This window comes from Neophocaena asiaeorientalis, unplaced genomic scaffold (assembly GCF_003031525.2).
Source record: "Neophocaena asiaeorientalis asiaeorientalis breed wild unplaced genomic scaffold, Neophocaena_asiaeorientalis_V1.1 scaffold150, whole genome shotgun sequence".
In the NCBI taxonomy this organism is placed as follows: Eukaryota; Metazoa; Chordata; class Mammalia; order Artiodactyla; family Phocoenidae; genus Neophocaena; species Neophocaena asiaeorientalis.
In genome coordinates, this window is record NW_020176571.1 from 1321389 (window position 1) to 1346860 (window position 25472).

Consider the following 25472-nt stretch of genomic DNA (forward strand, 5'->3'; position numbering starts at 1 on the left):
GAGCAAATCAGAAAAGGCAAAAATCAAGACACCGAGATCAAAGCTGTTTTAGAAAACTCCTCAGTTTTAAAGTGAATTTACCATACTGGGTAGTTTTATATTCATAAAGAAATACAATTTAAATTCTTTATTGACATTTGTAGGATCTGAGAAAAACTGCTGTAAATAATGATAAATGGTACACTGAATGAAAGTTATAATTACAGACAGTCCTCATCTTTCAAATAGACCATGACCTAGAAGTTCCCTTTTAAAGTGATTGGTTGGTAGACTTTTGGCTCAACGTGGCAGATCGAATACACTCCTGAAACTGTTGAAATGACAGTAACGGAGTAAAAAAAGATTCAAACCCACAAGGGTGCAGGGTGGATTTCATGAAAAAAATGGCACAAACGAGAGAGAGGAAGACATGCCACGACAGCTTCGTTGTTCACAATTGTTAACCTTACTGCCCTGCAGAAGACTCTCTCTGCCCTGTTGATGTCGGACTTGACAGTGCTCTTTGGTTCTTCCCCCACTGACCCTTCCGGGGCGATATTGTGTAGTTGCCCTTTGGGCTCACGTTTGATTGTGTGGATTGATCTGGCCAGTGAGATAGGGGTAGAAGTGCTACGTGTGACTTCTGAGCAGATGCATGTTCAACCACGTCTCTTTCCCTTCTGCCATGATGACTCGCGGTGTTCAGGCAGTCAGCCTGCTCCTGGGATGAAGGCACAGCGGTGACCCATGATGGGCTTGTAATGTGTGTGAGAAGTAAACCTTTGTCATTGTAAGCCATTGAGATTTGGGGGTCATTTGTTACTTCAGCATAACTTGGGCTGTTATGACAGATACACAGGCCATCCGGGAAAGGGGGGATCCAAGCACAGGTTGGAGGTAAAGGAGTTCTGAGAAGAGTGGTAAAGAGGAGTCCCATCATGACCCCTATGCAACTGAACTAAAGATGAGTCAGTCTAAAAGTAGGAAGATGGAAGGCTTCAGGAAGCATGTCCAAGAAGAGATTTACACCTGAGAGTTTGAATCTCTTGGGACATTTACAGTTCCTTTTTCAGTGATTTTGGTAATGACATAAGAGCATTAAAAACTGAGAGGGGAAAAAAGAACAAAAGGAGACAATTCTTAATTCCTGGGAAAGCAAAATATTGTACAAGAAAGGAAATATAATCATAGTACACTGTTTGGCTCTGCTGGTCGTAATTAAATGATAAACACTAAATGTGAAATGATGTTATACTTACATTGGAAGGATGGGGAAAGGTGTGTGTGTGTATGTTTGTGTGTGAGAGTGTGTGTATTGTCAGAGAACTAAACCCTCTTCAATGGATTTTTCTTAAGAATCAAGAGGTAGTGTATAGATGATATATAGGAAAAGAGGTTTACATACCAGAAAAAAAAATTGGATGAGAAATAAATGGAGAGCCGAAATAACTGTCATGGAAAAGGTTGCTCTTAGGGAGTGGTAATCAGGATTATAATGGCTAGAGAATTGATCTGCTATTTGTTATGAAACCTTACAGTATTTGATATTTAAAATTACAGATATGTTTTCTTTTGATAAAAATGTAATTGGATATCAGAATACATTCATAAAAACAATATCTTAGTTGGCGGTTACGTTTCTAAGTCAACTAAGAATAGTAGCACACTAACACAATGATGTGTGTATGAAATACAGCACCAGATTGGATAGCATTATTTCTGTAGGAAAATCACTTCAAGAGCAAAACCTCCTTAGCAGTGAGGCAGAGGACTTCCAGTGCCCATGTATATTCACAGGTCGTTTGTAATGCTAGGTCTTCCTGGGACTTCCCTGGCGGTCCAGTGGTTAAGACTCCACGCTTCCACTGCAGGGGGCACAGGTTCCATCCCTGTTTGGGGAACTAATATCTCACACGCCGGGTGGCACAGCCAAAAATAATAATAATAAAGGCGTTATTATTAAAAAGAAAAAATGCGAGGTCTTTTATGAAATGCATTTTAGCGTGTGGTAACGGTAAACTGAGGCTTAAGGCCTTCCCAGCCTGTTGCCAAGTCTCAGCTCCATGCTGTTTGCACAGCCCTTTTCTCCTTCCAGTCCCACAGCCATTCCAGCCCAGGCTTCCATTACCTGTCACCTGGGGTGGCTCATAGCTCCTGAGAACGAGAGCATAAGCTTCCGGCACCAGCCAGAGTAGCGTTAAGTTCACGACAACACACCTCTCCCACTGGTTACAACGAAAAGTTCTGGACAGAGTACAAAACAAAACACCAGAAAGCCTGAGGATTCTGAAAGTAAACAACAACAGGCGTATTGTTGAGGGAAGTCAGAACTTGAAGAGTAACCAGAATGGTGGCCAGTCTCCTGACTTATTCTCCCCTCTTCTTTGTCTCCTGACTGTGACTCGAGAGTGAGCCACGTCGCAGAACTATGGACAAAAACAGCAGAAACCAAGAGCAACATCTCTGTGGACTGAGGACTGGAGAAATGGACTCCCTCTTTCCCTCCCAGCCCTACTTGAAGCCAGCTGCGACACTAACCTGAGCTGCCCCTGTGGCAGTGACAGGCCCGTGAGGGTCCCAAGAAGAGCCTGTGTCTGCCAGAGGAGCTGCAAACAAGGGCTCCTGTGGTCTCAAGAGCGTAGTTGGTATTCCTTTGCCTCCCCCAGTGGGTAGCCCAAGCTACGCAGACTGCCCGACAGTGTGAGAAGCTAAAACTCTGAGAGAAACCCTGACTTTGTGGCCTGAAGACTGGGGAGAAGGACCCCCGTGAGCTGGAGAGAGAGCTGGATGAGGAGATCCCCTAATTCTGTGTGGGAACTGACATGGGTGCTGGTCTCACCCAGGAGTATCACATACATGTAACAGAGCCAAAGAAGCATAGCTGAGGCTTTGAGAACTAACCCACGGTGTGGACAACCACCTAGCTCCAGACCAACACCTGAGTGGTGTACGCACGGGGCAGACACAGCTCTGAAGATGGAGCTGACATGGGAACCGTTGCCCACAAGAGGCAGGATGGAGCGTCCTGTCTAAATCTAAACAAATCGACCGCCTTCTAAACAAAATCAACACTCTTCGGTGGGTTTTCAGAAGACTCAGTCTCACAACATCATCAAGATGTCCAAGATACAACACAGAATGGCTACTCATACGAAGAACTGGGAAAATCTGACAACTCTCACAGGGAACGTCAGTCAGCAGATGGCCACCCAGAGATGACCCACATGCTGGAGTTATAGGACAGTGGCTTTAAGGCTGTTACTATTACTGTGCTCTGTGAGATAGGAGTCCTCAGAAATGAATGGAAAGATGGAAATTCTCAGCAGAGAAATGGTGTAAAAAAACCAAAGGGAACATTCGGAGCTGAATAATAGAGTACCCAGTGAGTGGCTCTGATAGCAGAGTAGAGATGGCAGGGGAAAGAAGAGTCAGTGAACTTGAAGACCGGTCAATGGATGTTATCCAACCTGAAGAACATACAGGAAAAAGGTTTAAAAAAACAACAACCAAGGCCTCACAAACCTGCGGGGCTGTACCAAGAGGTCTGAATTTGTGTCACTGGAGTCCCATAAAAGGAGAAAAAGACTGGTGTAAAAAAAATATTTGAAGAAATAATAGCTGAAAACTTTCCAAATTTGGTGAGACACAAATGTATGGATTCAAGAAACTCAGTAAACCCCAAAGAGGATAAACCCAAAGAAAACCATGCCCATAAATATCATAATCAAACGGCTGAAAAACGGACTTTAAAAAGCAAACAAAAAACCTTGAAAGCAACCAGAAACGATACGTATAGGAGAACAATGCCTTGGACGACTACAGATTAATCTTGGAGTCTGGAAGACAGTGCCGAAATAAAAGAACCATCAACCTAGAATTCCGTCTCCAGTGAAGATGTTCCTTAGGAAGGGAGGTAGAATAAAGGTACTCTCAGATAAAGGAAAATTTAAAGTCCTTTTTTGTCAGCAGACCTGCTCTAAAGTAAATGCTGAAAGAAGTTCTTCAGACTGAAGGGAAGTGATACCGAAGGAAGGTCAGGGCCTCAGGTTGAAGGAGGAGCAACAGAAGTAGTAAAAACATGGGCCAGTAGAGTAGAGTTATTTTTTCTACCCTCAGATTCTTTAAAACGCAAATGATGATCGAAGGCAAAAGTTACAGGAGGGCTTCATTGTAGGTAGATGGGACATGTGACAACTGCAAGGTTAAGGGGAAGGGGATAGGGACCTATATAGTTGTAAAGCCTTTACATTTTGCTTGAAGTGGTAAAATAAAAACTGTAGTAAACTGTGAAAAGTTAGATATGTATAGTGTGATTCCTAGAGCAGCCACTTAAAAAAAAGAAAACAGAGAACCAATAGATAAATGAAAATTGAATACTAAAAAAATTTTAAATAATCCAAAAGAAGGCAAGGAAGGATGTACCAGCAGAGCAAAAAACAGGGGAGACAAACCATGGAAATGCTAATTAAAAGAAAGCCATTTGGGAGTAACATACACACACTACTATATATAAAATAGATAAGCAACAAGGACCTGCTGTATAGCACGGGGAACTATACTCAGTATTCTGTAATAACCTATGATGGAAAAGAATCTGAAAAAGAATATACACGTGTGTGTGTGCGTGTGTGTATTCCACTTTCTATAATTGGTAGAATAAACAAAACAGCAAGGCTGTGGAAGACTTAAACAACACTGTCAACTCACTTGATGTAATTGACATTTATCGAACATTCCACCCAGCCACAGCAGAATACAGCCTCTTTGTAAGTGCTCATGGGACAGTACCCAAGGTCAACTTTATCATGGGTCATAAAAAAAACTTAAAATTTTTTAAAGAAATGGAAATCAAACAAAGTATGCTCTCTGACCACAAAGGAATTGAACTAGAAATCAGTAACAGAAAGATATCTGGAACATCCCCAAATATTTTGAAATTAAACAACACACTTCTAAAATAACCCATGTGTCAGAGAGGGAGGAAAATTAGAAAATGAGCTGAATAAAGATGAAAATACATGTCAGATGCAACTGAAGTTGGGCTTAGGGGGAAATTTATAGCGTCAAATACTTAGGAAAGAGGAAAGGTCTCAAACGAGTAATTCAGGTTCCACCTTAAGAAACTAGAAAGAGAAGAGCAAAGTAAACCCAAAGCAAGCAGAAGGAAGGAAATCAAAAATAAGAGCAGAAATCAGTGAAATAAAAGAGAGAGTAGAGGGCTTCCCTGGTGGCGCAGTGGTTGAGAGTCTGCCTGCCGAGGCAGGGGACACGGGTTCATGCCCCTGTCCGGGAAGATCCCACATGCCGCGGAGCGGCTGTGCCCGTGAGCCATGGCCGTGGAGCCTGTGCCCCACAGCGGGAGGGGCCACAGCAGTGAGAGGCCCACGTACCACAAAAAAAAAGAAAAAAAAAAAAGAGAGAGTAGAGAAAATCAGTGAAACCCAAAGCTGGTTCTTTGAAAAGAGTAAAACTTATAAACCTAAACCCCTGGCCAGACTGATCAAGGGAAAAAGAGAGAGAGGGGATGCAAATGAGCAGTGTCAGGAATGAGAGCGGGGTCTCTGTGGACACTGAAAGGACGAGGGAAATGCTGTGGACCACCCCATGCCCGTAAGTTTGACAACTTAGAGGAAATGGACTAATTCCTTGAAAAACACAAATCACCAAACCATACTCAGGAATAAATAACCTGAATAGTCCCGTATCTATCAAAGAAATCAAATATGTAGTTAAAACCTTTCCAGCAGAGAACTCCAGGCCCAGACAGTTTCACTGGTGAATTCTACCAGGCATTCAAGGAAGAAATAATACCAATTCTGCAGTCTCTTCCGGAAAATAGGAGCGGGAAGAACCCAAGTCATTTTATGAGAGCAACGTTATCCTGATACCAAAACAAGGCAAAGACATTACAAGAAAATTAAAGACCAATATTCCTGATGAATATAAATATAAAAAATCCTCAACAAAATACTAGCAAAATAATGTTCATAGCTGCATTATTCACAAGAGCCAAAAGGTGGAAACAGCTCAAATTCACGGATAGATGATTGGATAAACAAAATGTGGTATCTACATACATTGGAGTATTATTCAACCTTAAGAAAGAAGGGGATTCTGATACGTGCTACAGCAGAGATGAACCTTTAAGGTATTATGCTAAGTGAAATAAGTCAGTCACAGAAGGACAGATATTGTATGGTCCACTTACACGAGGTACCTAGAATAGTCAAATTCATAAAGACAGAATGTAGAATAGTGATTACCAGGGACTGGGGGAGCGGGGATTGGGGAGTTCTTGTTTAATGGGTACAGAGACTTAAGTCTGGGATGATGGAAAACGTTCTGGAGATGGTGGTGATGGCTGTGCGACGTTGTGAATATACTTAAAGCCACGGAACTGTACACTTAGAAATAGTTAAAATAGTAAATTTCGTGCTATTTAAAATTTCGCCACAATAAAAGAAATATTAACAAATTCAACCACTTGCCATATAATTTGCATCCAGCTTATCCCTTCCGTACAAACCCACTGCTAGATTTATCTTCCTAAAGCACAAGTCTAATTGTCATTTTTCTGCTCAGAATCTTAAATGCCCACCAGGTAGACTTTCTCACCTGACAGCTAAGCTTGCTGTAGTCGGGTCCCAGTTTACCTGTCTGGACAGGTCAACGTGACTGCTGTGTACTTACCTTCTGTTCTAACCAAACACAAATATGTGCTTTCCTAGAATACTTTAAAATTTTTTATCTCTGTGCTTTTAAACATGGTTCTTTTTTTCCCTTGAAATCTTTTCCTCACCCTAACCAATCTCTACCAGATACGTTCTACTCATATTTCAAAAGCAACCAAAACTTGACATCTCCCTAGGGCCGTCATCCTCTCTCTCTAGTTCTGATTTCTCACTGCCGCATATACCTCTCCCATGTTGACTTTCCTAGTGTTTATTGACCACTTGCCTATTGATACTGTCTCTGTGCTGGGTTGGGGGAGTTCAGTAATGAATAAGATGCGTCCCTTCCCTCTGATAGTTTGCTATCCTAGCACAAAAGACAGATTTACAAATATATATGTTCACAACAATATGCTAAATGCTGAGCTAGAACAACAGGCACTTACTAGTACTTAACATGTTACCTTATATGTAATATTTGTCCTAGTTTCTCTGTCAGAGCACAAGCCCCTTCAAGGCAAAGTATCTCTCTACTTCCCTTCAGCACTTAAATCCTTGCATTGTGTACAGTTAAATATTTGCAACGAATTGCTTTTTTATTAGGTTTCTTAATTCAAGGCAACCAATAAAGCTTAACCAAAATTTTCACTACTATATCTTCAGTTGTTTTTCTTTGGGGGCATAAGCCAACCACAATAAGCAAAACCTTAAACACCTTGTGGTTCCTGGGTAGAAAATACTAAATAATTTTAGCAGTTTACAGAGGAATTACTCTGCTTCTCAAGGCTGATTTTATACAGATATTAGTTGCATTTACCTAAAAGTTCCTAGAAATATAATAATTGCAAGTTGTGAGAATACCATATATCCTCATCTTGAGAAATTTAATAGTTCTAGGAAAAGATATGTAATGTGGGAAAACATCAATTTCATCTGTGTGAAAACTTTAAGTTCTACAAAACATTTTATAGAATATTTCTTTCAAATTGATTTACTTTTATCAAGCTATTCTGATTTGATATTTAAGAAGTTTGTTTACTACTACCAAGTTGGTATTTTAATTATGTTACAGGAACAGAGATCATGTCCCTGTTTTGCAGTGGCCCTGCTAAACCATGGCCCTGTGGTTTAAACAGTAAGGCTTATGCTATAGTTATTTTATCTGAGAATTAAATAATAAATCCCTTTTTAAAATTTTTTGTAGAAGCAACTAAAATATAACTCCTTATTAAAAATGTTTAAAAACAGGTAGTATCACCAAACACTAGATTTGAATAGAATCTTGTGAACATTTACCATAAAAGAAAAAAAAAAAGATAAATTGTACCTCATCAGAAGTAAACTTCCGGGGGCTTCCCTGGTGGCGCAGTGGTTGAGAATATGCCTGCTAATGCAGGGGACACGGGTTCGAGCCCTGGTCTGGGAGGATCCCACATGCCGCAGAGCAACTAGGCCCGTGAGCCACAACTACTGAGCCTGCACGTCTGGAGCCTGTGCTCCGCAACGAGAGGCCGCGATAGTGAGAGGCTCGCGCACCGCGATGAAGAGTGGCCCCCGCTTGCCACAACTAGAGAAAGCCCTCGCACAGAAACGAAGACCCAACACAGCATAAATAAATTAATTAATTAATAAACTCCTACCCCCAACATCTTCTTTAAAAAAAAAAAAAGTAAACTTCCGGACTTCCCTGGTGGCTCAGTGGTTAAGAATCCACCTGCCTTGCCGTGGAGCAACTAAGCCTGTGCGCTACAACTGCTGAGGCTGCTAGAGCCTGCAAGCCACAGCTACTGAGCCCACACGCCCCAACTACTGAAGCCCGAGTGCCTAGAGCCCATGCTCCGCAACAAGAGAAGCCACCGCAATGAGAAGCCCGCACACCGCAAAAAAAGAGTAGCTCCCGCTTGCCGCAACTAGAGAAAGCCCTCACACAGAAACGAAGACCCAACACAGCCAAAAATAAATAAATTATTAAAAAAAATAAAATAAAAACGTCTGTTCTATACCTAAAGGTGTATTACCTTTAGGAAAATGAAAATGCAAGCCACAGACTGGGAAAAACATTCACTGTACACACACACGTGCGCACACACACACACACACACGCACACACACACATCTGACATAGTGCTTATATCCAGAATATATAAATCACTCTTAGAACTCAATAATAGGAAGATAAACAATCCAGTTTAAAAATTGGCAAAATATTTAACAGATGATTTACTAAAGAAGATACACAGATAGCCAATAAAGAGATGCTCAATGTAATCACCAGGGACTTCCATGTCGTTGTGTCCAACAGAAGTTATCCATGTGTTTTGTGCAGTACACCATAGGATCAGTATATTACAGTCTACTGATCCATTCTCCATTGATGGGTATCTGAGTTATTTCTGGTCTTGAACTATTGTGAATCAAGTTGCCATGAACATTCTGGCTCATGTGTTTTGGTGGATATATGCACCTATTTGTTTGGGGTTTATACCAACACCTCATGTACAGTGTAGGGGTTTGTATAGCTCTGTGGGTACTGCTGGACAGTTTTCTGAAGTTGTGCCCATTTATACTCCCTGCAGTGATGTATGAAAATCCATTGTCCCATATCCTTGTCAACACTGGATATTGTTACTCCTTTTAATATGAGCTGTTCTGGGAGTTCTGAAGTGATATCTCACTGTGGTTTTAATTTGCATTTTGCCATAACTGTGTTGAGCACTTTCTCATATGCTTATTGGACAGTGGAGGGATATGTAAATTAAAACAAGCATGAGAACGCCACATAATTTACTAGAATGGCTAAATTAAAAAGACTGACATTACTGGGGACTTCCCTGGTGGTGCAGTGGTTGGGACTTGTGCTCCCAATGCAGGGGGCCCGGGTTCGGTCCCTGGCTGGGGAACTGGACCCCACACGCATACCGCAACTGAGAGTTCGCATGCCGCCACTAAGGAGCCCATGAGCTGCAACTAAGGAGCCTGCCTGCCACAACTAAGGAGCCTGCCTGCCACAACTAAGGAGCCCACCTGCCACAACTAAGGAACCAGCAAGCCTCAACTAAGGAGCTTGTGAGCCACAACTAAAGGAGCCCGCCTGCTGCAACTAAGATCTGGTGCAACCAAATAAATAAATAAATAAAAGACTGGCATTACCAAGTTTTAACGAGGATGTGGAGCACCTGAAGCTGTCATGCATTGCTGGCAGGAGGAAAACATGGTGCAACCCCTTTGGAGAATTGTTTGGCAATTTCTTATATACTTAAACATATAATTATCATATGACCCAGCAAGTTCCACTTACAGGTATTTACTTAAGAGAAGTGAAAACATGTTCACACAAATACTTTTACACAAATTCTCATTGTAATTTTATTCATAAGAGGATAATAGCAGTGAGAAAATCAAATTTGCAAATAAAGATAAGTCATAATTTGGAAGCAACATTGCTCACTAAGAATGCATTTTGTGAAACGTTTGCTCTTGCATTATACTACCATTAATGAGTTGGTTATTGATTACCTAGACTATGCAGAAAGCAGTGGCATGAGTAATAGATTACAGGCCTCTTGTGGGCAGAGACCACATATTATATTTTATTTGTATTCTGTGGTACCAAATAAACACAAAAAATGAACAGATCTGGATAAGAAATAGATAGGTACAGTGTTCTTAAAGTAAATCCCCAATTAATTCTTCAATTTGTTAATGAGGTGTATCACATTGATTTGACTTGCAGAAATTGAAGAATAAAAATATTATGGTCGGGACTTCCCTGGTGGCACAGTGGTTAAGAATACGCCTGCCAATGCAGGGGACATGGGTTCAATCCCTGGTCTGGGAAGATCCCACATGCCACAGAGCAACTAAGCCCATGAGCCACAACTACTGAGCCTACGTGCCACAACTACTGAAGCCCACAAGCCTAGAGCCCATGCTCCGCAACAAGAGAAGCCACCACACTGAGAAGCCTGCACACCGCACCGAAGAGTAGCCCCCGCTCACCACAACTAGAGAAAGCCCACATGCAGCAACAAAGACCCAACACAGCCATAAATAAATAAATTTATTTTTAGAAAAAAACATTACAGTCATCTCAATAGATGCAGAAAAGGCTTTTGACAAAACTCAACATCCATTTATGATAAAGACTTTCCAGAAAGTTGGTATAGACAGAACTTAACAGAATAAAGGCCATATATGATAAGCCCACAGCCAACATCATACTCAGCAGTGAAAAGCTGAAAGCATTTCCTCTAAGACCAGGAACACGACAAGGATGCCCACTATCACCACTTTTATTCAACATAGTATTGGAAGTCCTAGCCGTAGCAATCAGACAAGAAAAAGAAATAAAGGGAATCCAAACGGGAAAGGAAGAAGTAAAACTGTCACTGCAGATGACATGATACTATGCACAGAAAATCCGAAAGACACCACCAAAAAAAAACTACTAGAGCCCATCAGTGAATTCACTAAAGTTGCAGGATAAGATACAAAATTAATATACAGAAATCTGTTGCACTATACACTAACAACCAACTGTCAGAAAGAGAAATTAAGGAAACAATCACATCAAAAAGAATAAAATACCTAGGAATAAACCTCCTAAGGAGGTAAACCAATTGTACTCGGAAAACTGTAAGACACTGATGAAAGAAATTGAAAACAACAGAAACAGGTGGCAAGATATACTGTGTTCGTGGATTGGAAAAAATAATATTGTTAAAATGCCCATACTACCCAAGGCAATCTACAGATTCAGTGCAATCCCAATCAAAATACCAGTGGCATTTTTACAGAACTAGAAGAAATAATTTTTAAATTTGTATGGAAATACAAAAGACCCCAAATAGCCAAAACAATCTTGAGAAAGAAGAACAGAGCTGGAGAAATCATGCTCCCTGGCTTCAGACTATACTGCAAAGCTACCGTAATCAAAGCAGTATGGTGCTGGCACGAAGACAGACACATAGATCAATGGAACAGGATACAAATCTCAGAAATAAACCCAAGCACTTATAGTCAGTTAATCTATGACAAAGGAGACGAGAATATACAATGGAGAAAAGACAGTCTCTTTAATAAGTGGTCCTTGGAAAACTGGACAGCTACATTTAAAAGAATGAAATTAGAACATTCTCTAACATCATATACAAAAATAAACTCAAAATGGATTAAAGACCTAAATGTAAGACTAGAAACCTTAAAACTCCTAGAGAAAAATAATGGACAGAACACTCTTTGACATAAATCATAGCAACGTTTTTTTGGATCTGTTTCCTAAGGCAAAAGAAACAAAAGCAAAAATAAACAAATGGAACCTAATTCAACTTAAAAGCTTTTGCACAGGAAAAGAAACCATCAACTAAACAAAAAGGCAGACTACTGAATGGGAGAAAATATTTGCAAATGGTATGGCTAATAAGGGGTTAATATCTAAAATATATAAGCAGTTCATACAACTTTTCTTGATAAAAAACCAACAACTTGATTAAAAATAGGCAGAAGACCTGAATAGACCTTTTTCCAAAGAAGACATATGAATGGCCAAGATGTACATGAAAAGATGCTCAACACTGTTACTCGTCAGAGAGATGCAAATCAAAACCATGGTGAGGGCTTCCCTGGTGGCGCAGTGGTTGAGAATCTGCCTGCCAATGAAGGGGACACAGGTTCGAGCCCTGGTCTGGGAAGATCCCACATGCCGCGGAGCAACTGGGCCCGTGAGCCACAATTACTGAGCCTGTGCGTCTGGAGCTTGTGCTCCGCAACAAGAGAGGCTGCGATAGTGAGAGGCCCGCGCACTGCGATGAAGAGTGGCCCCCGCTTGCCACAACTAGAGAAAGCCCTCGCACAGAAGTGAAGACCCAACACAGCCATAAATTAATTAATTAATTTTAAAAAAAAACATGGTGAGATATCACCTCACACCTGTCTGAATGGCTGTTATCAAAAAGGCAAGATATAAGTGTTGGTGAGGATGTGGAGAAAAGGAAACCCTTTGTGCACTGTTGGTGGGAATGTAAATTGGTGAAGCCAATGTGGAAAATACTATGGGGGTTTCTCAAAAAACTAAAAAATAAACTATGGTATGACCCAGCAATTCCACCTCTGGGTATATATCTAAAGGAAACAAAAACACTAATTCAAAAAGATACACACACCCCCAATGTTCATGGCAGCATTACTTACAGTAGCCAAGATGCGGAGGCAACCCAAGTGTTCATCAGCTGATGACTGGATAAAGAAGATGTGGTGTTTTATTTATGTGTATACATATATATATATATATATATATATACACACACATACCCACACACACAATGGAATATTCCCTTAAAAAATGAAATCTTGCCATTTGCAGCAACATGGATGGATTTAGAGGGCATTTTGCTAAGTGAAAGAAGTCAGACAGAGAAAGAAAAATACTGTATGATATCACTTATATGTGGAATCTAAAAAATAAAACAAACTAGTGAGTATAACAAAACAGAAACCGACTCACAGATACAGAGAACAACCTAGTGGTTACCAGTCGGGAGAGGGAAGGGGAGAGGGGCAAGATAGGAGTAGGGGATTAAGAGGTACAAACTACTATGTATAAAATAAATAAGCCATAAGGATATATTATACAGCACAGGGAATATGCCAATATTTTATAATAAGTATAAATGGAGTATAAGCTTTAAAAACCGTGAATCACTGTGTTGTACACCTGAAACTTATGTAATATTATAAATCAACTATACCCCAATTTTAAAAAGTGGAACCATCCTGTAAGTACTCACTTCTAAAAAAAATTTTATTGGAGTATAGTTGATTGACAATGTTGTGTTAGTTTCAGGTGTACAGCAAAGTGAATCAGTTATACATAGACATACATCCACTCCTTTAGATTCTTTTCCGATGTAGGCCATTACAGAGTACTGAGTAGAGTTCCCTGTGCTGGACAGTAGGTCCTTAGTAGTCATCTATATTGTATATAGTAGTGTGTATATGTCAGTCCCAATCTCCCAATTTATCTGTGCCCCCATTACCCCCTGGTAGCCATAAGTTTGTTTTCTACATCTGTTACTCTGTTTCTGTTTTGTAGAAAAGATCGTTTGTACCCTTCTTTTAGATTCCACATATAAGCAATATCATATGATATTTGTCTTTCTCTGAGTTAAGTACTCACTTTTGGTCTCTCACTCAGTGTAACAACCTTGAGATTCATTCATGTTTATATATCAATGGTTCTTTCCTTTTTATTAATGAGTAATATTTCATGGTTGTTTATTCATTCACCTGTTAATGGCATTTTGTGTTTTCTCCAGCTTGGGGCTGTTATAAGTAGAGCCGCTATGAACATTTATTTTAAAAAGCTGGTAATAAAATGTAAAATAGATAGCTAGCGGGAAGCAACCACATAGCACAGGGAGATCAGCTCGGTGCTTTGTGACCACCTAGAGGGGTGGAATAGGGAGGGTGGGAGGGAGACGCAAGAGGGAGGGGACATGGGGATGTATGTATATGTATAGCTGATTTACTTTGTTATACTCCAACAAAGATGTTTAAAAAAAAAAGCTGGTAATAACCCAAATGTCCATAATAAGTAAATGGATAAACAAGTTTGGTAGATTCAGACAGTGGAATGCTACTTAGCAATAAAAAGGAGTGAGCTCCTGATACATTCAACAACGTGAATCTCAAAAACATGCTAAGCAAAGGAAGCCGTTCACCAAAAACGTATATACCGTTTGATCCCATTTCTGTGAAGTCTAAGAACACACAGAACCAATCTATCCTGATAGAAGTCAGAAAATGGTTGTCTCTGCTGGAGTTGGTGGTAGAAATGGTGCAGGTGTTGACTGAAAAAGGGTGATGAAAATATTTTATATCTTGGTTTGGGCGGTTGGTTATGTGAGAGTTTATTGTCAGCGCTCATTGAACACAATGCTTTAAGTTCTGTTAAATATTAATATATTTAAATATATTATTTAAGCAATAATATATAAAGTACTTCTCAGTTTTGAAACGTAGGCATAATTGAGCCTTATAAAAGAAGACGTTAAGGAAATAGTACTCAAGTATAATTTGTTACTCTCGTCTTTATCCTGGCGTTTCTTAACTACTCTTTCATCTAACCCTGATCTCCTAAGTTGACGAGATGTGATGCTAACTTTTCTCACATTTGTATCTTGCTTCCTCAAATTAAAATACAACAACCTTAATAAAACACATCTTCAGGACTTTAAACCAACGTGATACCAAAGCCTATCCTGTAACTTGACTTCAGCTGAAAGTTTTAAGTAATCTGAGGTGATGGGAATGGTTTATTTTGCATTTCTAGTTTTCAGATTGTTAGAAAGACCCTGCCCCCTTTCCTCTGGCCTGGGACATCTGCTTTCTCCACGTGTTTCTGAGAGGAAAGGTTTCCTTTTGCTGCAAATATGAAAACCTATACAACTTAATCTTTTCCTGAGTAGAAGGATTTAACTTTCCACTTCTTTCCTGAGTCAATTTTTTTTTAAAGTCAATTTTCCCTTCCTTAGTCTACAGTCCTTTCCCTAGAACAATATGTTTAGGAAACAATAAGATTTAAAATATAATCATAGGTCTCTTCTTGACGGCTCTTTCAGAACATATTAGGAGGTGTATGCTTTAATTTCTTCCAGAGCTCCAGTCGAAAGGTACCTATACATGCCCATAAGAAATAATGGCAGTGAGAAAGTCAACTTTGCAAACAAAGAGGTCATAACTTGGAAGCAGCATTGCTCACTAAGAATGCATCTTGTGAAACATTTGCTCTTGCATTATGCTACCATTAATGAGTTGGTTATTGATTACCTAGACTATGCAGAAAGCAGTGGCATGAGTAATAGATTACAGGCCCCTTGTGGGCAGGGACCACATCTTACATTTTATTTGTATTCTGTGGTACCAAATAAACACAGAAAATGAACAGATCTGCATAAGAAACAGATAGGTGCCATGTACTTAAAGTAATTCCCAACTCATTTATGTATTAATTCTGGAGTTGTTATATATGTACATAGGTCTCATGTTTTTGTCCAGCTTTGAAGACGTTCTGCTTGGGGTGATCGAGGAAGAGCCACAAAGTTGCCCAGCTTTCCCAAAACTCCTCCCTCTCCCCGAGTTCATGATAGAGACTGAAACAAAAATGCCACCTCAAGCTCCTGGCGCCGTGGCCGAAGCTGAGTGCGTGGCCAAGGACGTGCAGGGTTCCCTGTGCCGTCACCCTCTCCTTGGCTTCAGGCCGCCGGGAGGAGTAAAAGCTCTTCCAGTCCAACAAATTCTAAGACCTTGAGACTTTATCCTCTGTTATCTTAACTTTGGAATCAGTTCAAGCAATTATTACAAAAGCAATTTGAAAGGTTAAAGTGTCCCCTGTGTAAATTTATTACTAAGGAAATGAAAGCCAAGTTATCTGCCCACAGATAATTGTGAGTTTATTTTTCTATTTCGAGATATTTGCTGGTATGTTGATAGCCTCAAACAGTCATTCTTAACCTTTTGGGGTCACAGATCCCTTTGAGAATCTGATAAGCCTCCTGCCTGCCTGCCCCCCTTCCCCACTCCCTCAGATATGTCTTGTGTTCCCACTGTGTGCCAGGCATTGTTTTGGGGGGCTATGCATTGTACCACCGCACCTCCAAAAAGTCTGTCTGCACATGTACACACCATTTCACATACGATTTTAGGGTTTGTAGATTGAACTCCTGAAGCCCTCCTAGAGTCCAAAAATATCTTCAAAGTAATTGTATGGCTAAAAATACTTGACACTCTTACTAGACGGAATCTTAGTATTTGCAGGAATAACAACGGAGTGTCCTTCCGTTCAGGACCTGCCCAGGGAGACAAGATCCTTTAACTCCTTTACATCACATGGGTGTGGGGTAGGAGACAAGGAATTTCACATTTCACTCCAATCAGAATAGGTGACCTGGGCCGGATCAGCAGGCTGGTTCCTGTGTGTGAGAGCAGCGGCTAGGGGCGGCCTTCAAGGACGCTCTACCACCTCAGTCTGTGCTTCTTAGAAAGAAGGAATTTTCAGATTATACTGTGGTCACTGAATCTGTGTCTGTAAGCCTCCATTGCCATTCTAACTGAAAAATTGACCTATTTTCTACAAACCATTGCTCAGGAGCTGATGTGTTTTCATATGTGATAAAGGACTGCACATCTGCGGGGACATGAGTGATGACACCTGTCACTCTGACCTTAAACCCAGAATTGCTTTTTTGTTCTCTCATCGGTGTTCAGCTCATGCTGAAAGGAAGAGATCTAAACTCTAAAGGAGACTGTTTCTCTAAAGAACTGGCATTCTGGCAATTCAAGAAGGCTCTGAAAAGCCTCACGGAAAGCAGACTCTCACTCTGGGTGTTTGGTTTTCTGTGTGTTGCGTTGTGATACCTGACAGCTCCTTGGAGCACACACGCCATCCGGGCCCACAGTGCTGCCCTCACCCTGGCCGCCCAGACCACACGGCCTTCACACATCATCCTTTAGGGTTAGCGGACTCACTGCAGATGGGACCTTCACACACATTTAACGGGGAAAAGCTGTCATCTCGGAACTTACGAAACTTAGCGATCTGGCATGCGTAGATGAGGAGGACCATGTGACAGCGTCACATGAGGTGGCGTGCAGACATGATGTGAGAGTGAAATTAAGGAGAGGTCACTTTTATTTTACTCTGAACCATAGAGACTTAACGTGCTCGACTACCGAGGAAACATCTGCATAGTGATGCCATTTGGATTCAGTGCACTTCATTTGTGGCTTGGAGACGACTGTATTCTATCATTTGCTTTTGAGAGCCCAGCTTGACGTGCTGGAAGTCTAAATCTTGGCAGAGAAAAACTGGATTCCCAACATTTTCTGAAATGCTTGACGAGGGAAGCATCTTTTAGTTTCCCTAACACAGTGCCCTGCGTGTGGCTACATTGAGGGTTCGTGTCTGTTCTCTTAGAGTCTGTTTTTTATGTTACTGATTTTTGTCCAGGAATCACTTAGTAGTTTCAAATAATCGATTTAAAACTATTGGGTCATTACTTCTTAACCCACAGAAAGACAAATTAGCACTTTTTCATGTTCTTATGGGTTTTGGAGAAAGAAAACAATTTTAGGCAAGAACTGGCATTAGAATTACCCTCTATTCAGCCTTAGAGCTCTAAGTTCATAGTAGAACCAAACCACGATTCAACTATGTATGACAGAAAGGCCTTTGGGAAAAGTGGGGTCTGCTACTTCCACAATTATAGATTACGGTTGAAATGAAAAAAGTACAGAAACTCTGGCTCCCTTTCTCCCAATCACAAAGTAGCATTAGGGTCCCTTTTGCTAAACCACCGCCGTGTAAAATCTTAGAAATTTTTCAGTGATCATGTATTTTTATAGTGAGTGTACGTCAGCGAAGCTATTCCTGTTATTGTAAACACTTGATTAAATAATCTGATTCAAATATGAGGAAGTCAGTTTTTCACTGGAGCGAGTTTTTGACCTATAGAAACACTCGGTTTTATGTTTACCTTAAACATATATTCCTCAGAAACTACAGTTCTCTGAGACAAGACTTATTTTGCTATATTGAGATTCACTCCAGGTAACACATTTTCAGTGTGTTGCTGGAATAATTGACATTACATATCAGTCTTATGTTTTTAAGATAACTTAGGTCCTTGTATATGTAAGTTTCAGAGTACTATCATCAGACATGACTGGAATATGAATGTGTGTTTTCTGCCAGATCAAAGTACTGTTACAGAAAATGGGAACATCAGTGCCACGCAGCGCTGGACCGATAGAGCATACAGTCCTAGGGAGCTGGTGACAAAATCCCATCAACATAACTTATGCCTAAGATTATCACATGTTTGAAGAAAAATAAACTCTGAGTGAGATCAGGAGAATAAAAGGGATGATGTGAGGAAACCCTGTGCTGTGAGCCGCGGGTAAGTTGTAGTCGGTCCCTGGGGAGGACCTAGCACATCTAGACTGCGACGTTTAGTTAAGCCAGAACAGTGGCAACCATCGCGTAAGAGGGTACCAGATCTTGACGTCTTGGATCCCAGCTCAGCTCGGCAAATACCTGTTGAATGTGTCACATGCTGGTCATTATGCATTCAAGTCCCGCCCTCCAGGAGCTCAGGTCTAGTGGGGGAGCAGTTCGGCAAACACTTAATTATGACATACGCTGTGTTTTGGGTTTTTTTTTAAGTCCAAGGATGTGTGAAAAACTATGGGAGCAAAGAAACACTTGAGACTGTTTCCCCCTAGAGGAGTCTTGAAGGACAAGGACTCAGGGCGGGAAGACACCTTAGGAGCCCACGCTTGTTATTTGACTCCTGGGAGATTTGGGGATTAACCAGCAAGATATGGACAAATGAAAATATGAGTTTAAATGGCCAACAAAACAGAATCAGTTGTTCCTTTTTTTTTTTTTTTTTTTGCGGTACGTGGGCCTCTCACCGCTGTGGCCTCTCCCGTTGCAGAGCACAGGCGCCGGACGCGCAGGCTCAGCGGCCATGGCTCACGGGCCCAGCCGCTCCGCAGCACATGGGATCTTCCCAGACCCTGGCACGAACCCGTGTCCCCTGCAACGGCGTTGTTCCTATTTATTTTTATTATTACCTGCGACTTTTTCTGCTTCCTAAATTTTTAAATGTTTATTCGCTCTGTTAAATCTCCTAGACTAAAGCAACATTCCCCTGAAATAAATAAAATGAGGGAGTTAGTATATAATGGAGAAGATCCCACGTGACCTTTCATGAACCTGAGGGCAGTAGCAGACTTTAAGATTTCCAATTTGGGAGGATAAAGTCCTCTGTGGAGACTTGAAAGGTCTAGTGACATAACATGCATTTGTTAGAAATGAAATCTTTTTTGAAAGATAAATCAATCTTTTTCTTTGGAGATAATAAATCCTCATTTATAGTTGGAGATTAATATTAATTTGATACAAATTAGTGCAATGCTCTAGTACAGAGACTGCTTCTGTTGTCATTGTTTATGGCATTAACTTTGTAAGGAAGTTAATTTATTTAGCAAGAGGGAGGCTGTTCTTACTTCACAGTATTTGTTTAGGTTTTCCGCTGTTTCCCCCAAAATGTTCACGAGTATTAGTCACACATAAAAGAGAAGCTGCTTCCCATCTGCTGTGAACCTTCCAGTATTTGGAGATCATGGGACCACTGATTTGTGAGGTGCAGTTAAACTATGTCACATGAAAAGAACCAGACCAGGGGCCAAAGATAACAGTGCTATGTAGACTCTCGGGGGCCAGCGAAGGTTTTGTTTTACAAGATCGTGTCCGTGTTTGGTCAGTGAAGCTGAGGCCGAAGGTGAATGAAAGAACGTTACTTTAAAGGCATTAAAGAACATGCCGGAGGAATGCATTTTTAGTGCAAAGCGTTCCGAACGGGGTAGAAGTACCGGGTCAGCCCAGAGCAAACAAATGCAGCCTGTTTCCCTCCCAGCTGTGGATGCCGAAGCTGGCCTCGCATCCCCTGCCCTCAGATACCGCGCTTCTCGCATGCCCTTCCTCCTTCCTCCCTCCCTCCCTTCCATCCTTCCTTGGGACCTTTTGAGAGCTCACATGAACCTTAGGTTAAACAAGATGGACTCGCATCTCTTATAACCAAGCCTACAAATCATTCAGACCTGAAAATTGTTTTCATACTTTATGTATTTCGTTTGTAAGGCTGAGGGAGGGGCGTATTTTATGGAAACAGATTGAACCAGGAAACATGACTGTGGCCATGAGAGAGAGACCACCCTCCTCACTAGTGAAGAAAGTGTTTGAACCCCACACCTGCGCCCAACCTCCAGCTCTGACATTTCATGCCTTTCACTTTCTAATCGCTTAACTATCTTGCGATCTTTCGGTAGGACAGTAGCTGTGTGTGTGTGCTCACAACCAAATGCCAGTCACCTGGCACCATCCGTGGGGTTGAGCTACAAAAACCAGGACGGGGTCAACGGTACAAGGAATTCTGTATCCGAGCAAAGTCTCAAAAACAAGTGTCTGCACCAAACACATGATCGGGTGTTCTTGGCCCTTCCACTGGGATTATTATTCCACTCATTCGAGAAAGACTTCGTGAAAAGAACGGGGTCTGAAGGAATTTGGAGATTTTTAGCTTATCCTTAAGTGCCCAGAAGAGGTTTGTGTAATTTACACTGCCAGGTTTCCATGGCTTTCCTAGTGAAAAGAGAAAACTTAAATGCCTTCTTTGCTGCCTACTGACTAAAAAAAATATATTTCCTATCCTTCTGAGAGAAATTACTGAGATTATTTTTAAAGAGGGTGAGGGCGGGGTGGGTTGGGGAGCGGGGAGGAGAACATTACCGAGTCAGACGCCCTTATCCTGCCTACGTAACTTCAGCTACACAGTTATGTCTTATCTGCTTGCTAACTATATGGCGATAGGCCTTGTATTTTAAAGTTGCACAAATAGTAGCATGAGTATCGTTAAAAGATTGCAAGCCGGGGCTTCCCTCGTGGCGCAGTGGTTAAGAATCCGCCTGCCAATGCAGAGGACACGGGTTCAAGCCCTGGTCCGGGAAGATCCCACATGCTGCGGAGCAACTAAGCCCGTGTGCCACAAGTACTGAGCCTGTGCTCTAGAGCCCGCGAGCCATGACTACTGCACCCGTGTGCTGCAACTACTGAAGCCTGCACACGTAGAGTCCGTGCTCTGCAACAAGGGAAGCCACCGCAATGAGAAGCCCGCGCACCTCAACGAAGAGTAGTCCCCGCTCGCCACAACTAGAGAAAGCCTGTGCACAGCAACGAAGACCCAACGCAGCCAAAAATAAATAAATAAAATAAATAATTTAAAAAAAAATTATAGTAATAAAAAAAAAAGATTGCAAGCCACCTTCATGATTTGGAATTGAAAGTTATTTGAAGTCAAATATGGAACAAATGACAAATGTCTTAAGAGATTTATAGAAATATTTGTTAAAACATAAACTAGAGAGGTAAATCCCCAGAGAGCTTCCAGAATGAACTCACGCACCATGCTAACGAGAGTCAGAGGTTTCCCAATGAAGGTGCATCAAGGACATTTGCCGTTCCCTCTGTGACCCTCTCAACTAGCCTCTTAAAATCTGATCAACTTTGGATTTTGCTGCTAGAGACATTAAAAAAGCAGAAACTGTTTGTATCAAATACCATCAGCTTGCTCTCTCTCATGTCTGTGGTACCTACAATATTCAGACATGAAATCTAACATGGAAATTTCCTTTCCTTATCTTTCTTGCAGAATTAAGAGGAAAATAGAAGATGTTAATAGATGGTGCTTTAACAGATATGATCAGGCGATGGTACATTGCCTGTTGCCTCAAACATTGCTTTTTTCAACCCCAGATCTCCAAAGCATGACGTAAACCAGGACAGGGCAATTTTAGGCAGAATTTCACAGCTCTGCTATTGGAGTCCTGTGTTCATCAACAGGAAGAAGACCGCCCCCAAACGTGTTCTTAGCGTGGGGAGTCTCATGTGGGCCTCATTAGGCGGTTCAGGGTCTTCCTATTCTCTGCTCCACTGTGGGGTTTCTTACCTCCAAGAGTGATGTAGGAACAGCTGAGCTGAGCCTCACACACCACAGTGCCCTTAAAGCCCACCTGGACCTCGGCGGGGCGGCTGGGCAGCGGCCGGTACCCAGGCGTGGTGGGTGGGAGGAAGGCTCGCAGCATGGTGGGTCCCAGAGCACTCAGAGCACCTCTGCTGGTCCCGTCTCGGCGCCCCGCGAGGCTGTGCCTCGTGTCAGGTGACGGCGATCACTCCAAGTTTGAGAAGGCCAGAACCACACCACCTTCCCCGGTCCTTTTCAACCTGGCCGTCTTCTTTCTTCCCTGCAGCGCCTGCTGCCCACCCAGGCCGGCCTCGCCCCGTGGCCGCCCAGGAGAACTGGGGGTGAGACGTGAGGGCTGTGTCCGCCCGTCGGCTCCTCACCTCCCTGACGGTGACAGGCTCTGGTTTGCATGGGCCACCACCGGCTGCTCCAGTGCCCCTCGCTCAGGACAGAAATAGGCTTGTCCCGGCTGGAAACGTGCGCCTGAGAGGCGGGAGCTGCGGTGGAATGTGGCTCTCTCTGTGAAACTATTTTAAGGAGAAAAAGTTAGGCCCAGTTCTACTCGTTATCTTGCTTTGCTCTCAGGAGCCAGGACTGTTGGTAAATCTGTTTCTCCTCCTTGACTATTTAAACTGTACATTCAAACTGCATATTAACTGGGGTGAAAAGAACTGTTTCAAAATGACCCCATTTTAATCTTAAAGTCACGCTGCTTTAGAGATAAATGGTCAGGTCCTAAGGAAATCTCCAGTGTCTCCGTGAGGCTTCAGACCCAGCCTTCCCTTCTTCCCCTTCAACATCTGAAAGATGTGTTCACAGCATCTTCCCCCTCCATCTGCATTTCAGTTTTCTCGTAGTAATAACATCGTCAAAACGCTCTTCTATTTCTATCAACAGTTTCCTTGGCATCCAGTCCTTATGAGAACCTAGTTCCTTATGTCAAATGCCACAAATGTGTAACATCCCCCAAAAATGGCACCCAAAATATTTCTACTTATATGTTCTACTGAAGAGACACAAATGGCTGTTCTTCCCCTGCTACTTCCCCTGGGCTTCGAATTTCTTAGTTGTGTGTTTCTCTCCCCTGTTACCTCTTTCCTGCTTTGATAGTTTTGGGAAGTTCCATCTCCAAGGAAAGGAAGTTTTCACTCTAACCAAAGAATAGAGCAGGATTCTGGTTTTGTAACGAGGATTAAAGCCTCCAAAACATACAACGTCTTCGGATATTTTAGTCGCTGAATGTCGGTGATCCGATCCACTCTCGCTCAGGGGAGCACAGAGCAGGTGGGTCGGCGTGTGGGAAGCTGTTGGGGCAGCTGGCGCTGGGGATTAGGGTTGATGGACCGGGAACGGCCTGGAATCAAGTTCTCAGAGACTCGCTTAATGATCTTGAGATGAAAGAATTTCTTTTTGATATTAAGGCTCTCAGCGCATAGGCTTTAGAACTCAGACGTTCTTTTTTCCAGAGTATCCATGTATCAAAGAGGAGTATGTGTGTGTGTTTCTAAGAGGACACAATGGTTCCATCAAGAAAAAGCTGCTCCCCCCTCCCCCCCCGCACACGCAGGTAAGATATAGATTCCTGGTGCATGAATCACACAAGAAGTTGACGCCATTGCCCCCTTTAGGCAAGTTGATGGTTCAAAGTTATAGGGTCCTTTTAAAGACATCTGCTTAACACAGCACTAAAGCGACATCTCCGGTACCCTTTGATTTCTGAATCTTGACTAACAAGAAGCAGAAACGCCCACCGAGTCATTGGTCAGGTGAGTGGGGGGAAAAGTTGTCAAAAGATCACAGCTGTTTTAATGGCCAAATTATATTCATATAATTAAATATTTTGTAAGTTTAAATTTTTAAAGTAATTTCTTTTAAAAATACGTTGGTTTTCATCGCCCTACCATAACGTGACAGCTATTTCAGTGACGTGTTTTTTAACATGTATATATAGTTAGTGTATTATTTATATGACTAAGGCCACCAGACCCTCAACTAGATATTTATAAATGTATTTTGGACCTGTTTAGCCTTTGCAATAAAAGTGACCTAGACAGGCACATAGTAAGGTATATCATTTGTTTGAAAATTGTTAAATGAATCAGTGGCAGCTCCGTTATACCACAGTGTTCTTTCACTACGAAATCATTCGGTCAGAGCTGCACCTCATCTTTCAACAGTTGTAAATATTACGTGCAGACACTTTGAAGTCAGAGACGGTTGACTGAGTTTTGTTTTTCCTGCACTGTGTCCTCACTTAGGGCTTTCAAAGCCGATCTTTCAGTTACTAACACCTTCCTGGGAGAAGGGGGAGGGACGGAGGCTTCCAGGCCTAATCTGTGCTTCAGGTTTCCCATACTTAACAAAGAAGACGGAGCGTGTGTGAGTGTGTGCCGGGCCTGCGGCGGCAGTGATGTTTCAGGGCTGGAGCTTAGAGTCGAGGCTCGTTTTCAGTCCGCTCATGCATTTAAGAAGCATCCGCCGCGTGCCTGTTGTGTTCAGGTGCTGTATTTTTAAGGACGACGTACTTCAGTGCGTGTCTGTGTGCACGCGTGCGTGTGTGTGCACATGTGTGTGTTCTCTGTGGGCCTAAAAAGCCCCAGTGCGAGGTGTTCAAGCTTGAACTCCAATGACTGGTTTCATTTATTCAAGAAGTATGTATTTCCCTCAAGATGGAGAGTGAATTTCTTTCCATTTTGTAGTTTTGAAGACGCTCATGGTTGGTTTGATGTGTTTTTTTCAGTGTCCATTTATGGAATTTGGTTTTACGACAAGGAAGAATGCCAAAGAATTGCAGAGCTTATGAAAAAGTAAGTGCTGCGGGCTGAGTATTTGTATTTTTAAGTGTACATAGCTACACCGTAATCTAAGCAGAGCGCGTCTCTGACAGCAGCCCTTCTTGCCGTGGTTAGGAACGCATTCACTATTACTTAATAAATGAAAAATAAACATACATGACAGTGTTTTACATTTCCACCAGGTAAGATTTACTATGTAGAAGGGTTCCCCTCATTTTTTCCTGCACGTGTGCAGAATCTATAATGTGAATTTTTCCAGATGGCAGTTCACCTTAATATTATCCTCCTTTGTAAATTAGCAGCTTTTTCCCTTGAAAAGGTATCAGTATATCTCAGTGAAGGGAACGTTCAGAGCCCTTCTAAAAGGCTGTCCCAGATCCTCTGGGGTGCCCACATCCTTCCTGCCCTGAAATCTGCCCGTGGGGCTCAGACCTCCCTCCCTTCTG

The 25472-nt window shown here is 42.0% G+C and overlaps 1 protein-coding gene across 2 annotated transcripts in view; it reads left to right on the forward strand.

Annotated features, from left to right (window-relative positions):
- Positions 1-25472, forward strand: part of DCP1B (decapping mRNA 1B) — a 50013-nt gene that overhangs the window by 10885 nt on the left and 13656 nt on the right. For both annotated transcript variants that reach the window (XM_024733199.1, XM_024733200.1), the window contains exon 4: positions 24972-25038. In XM_024733199.1, coding sequence (XP_024588967.1) covers positions 24972-25038 — 67 coding nt within the window. The remainder of the gene's footprint in view (positions 1-24971; positions 25039-25472) is intronic.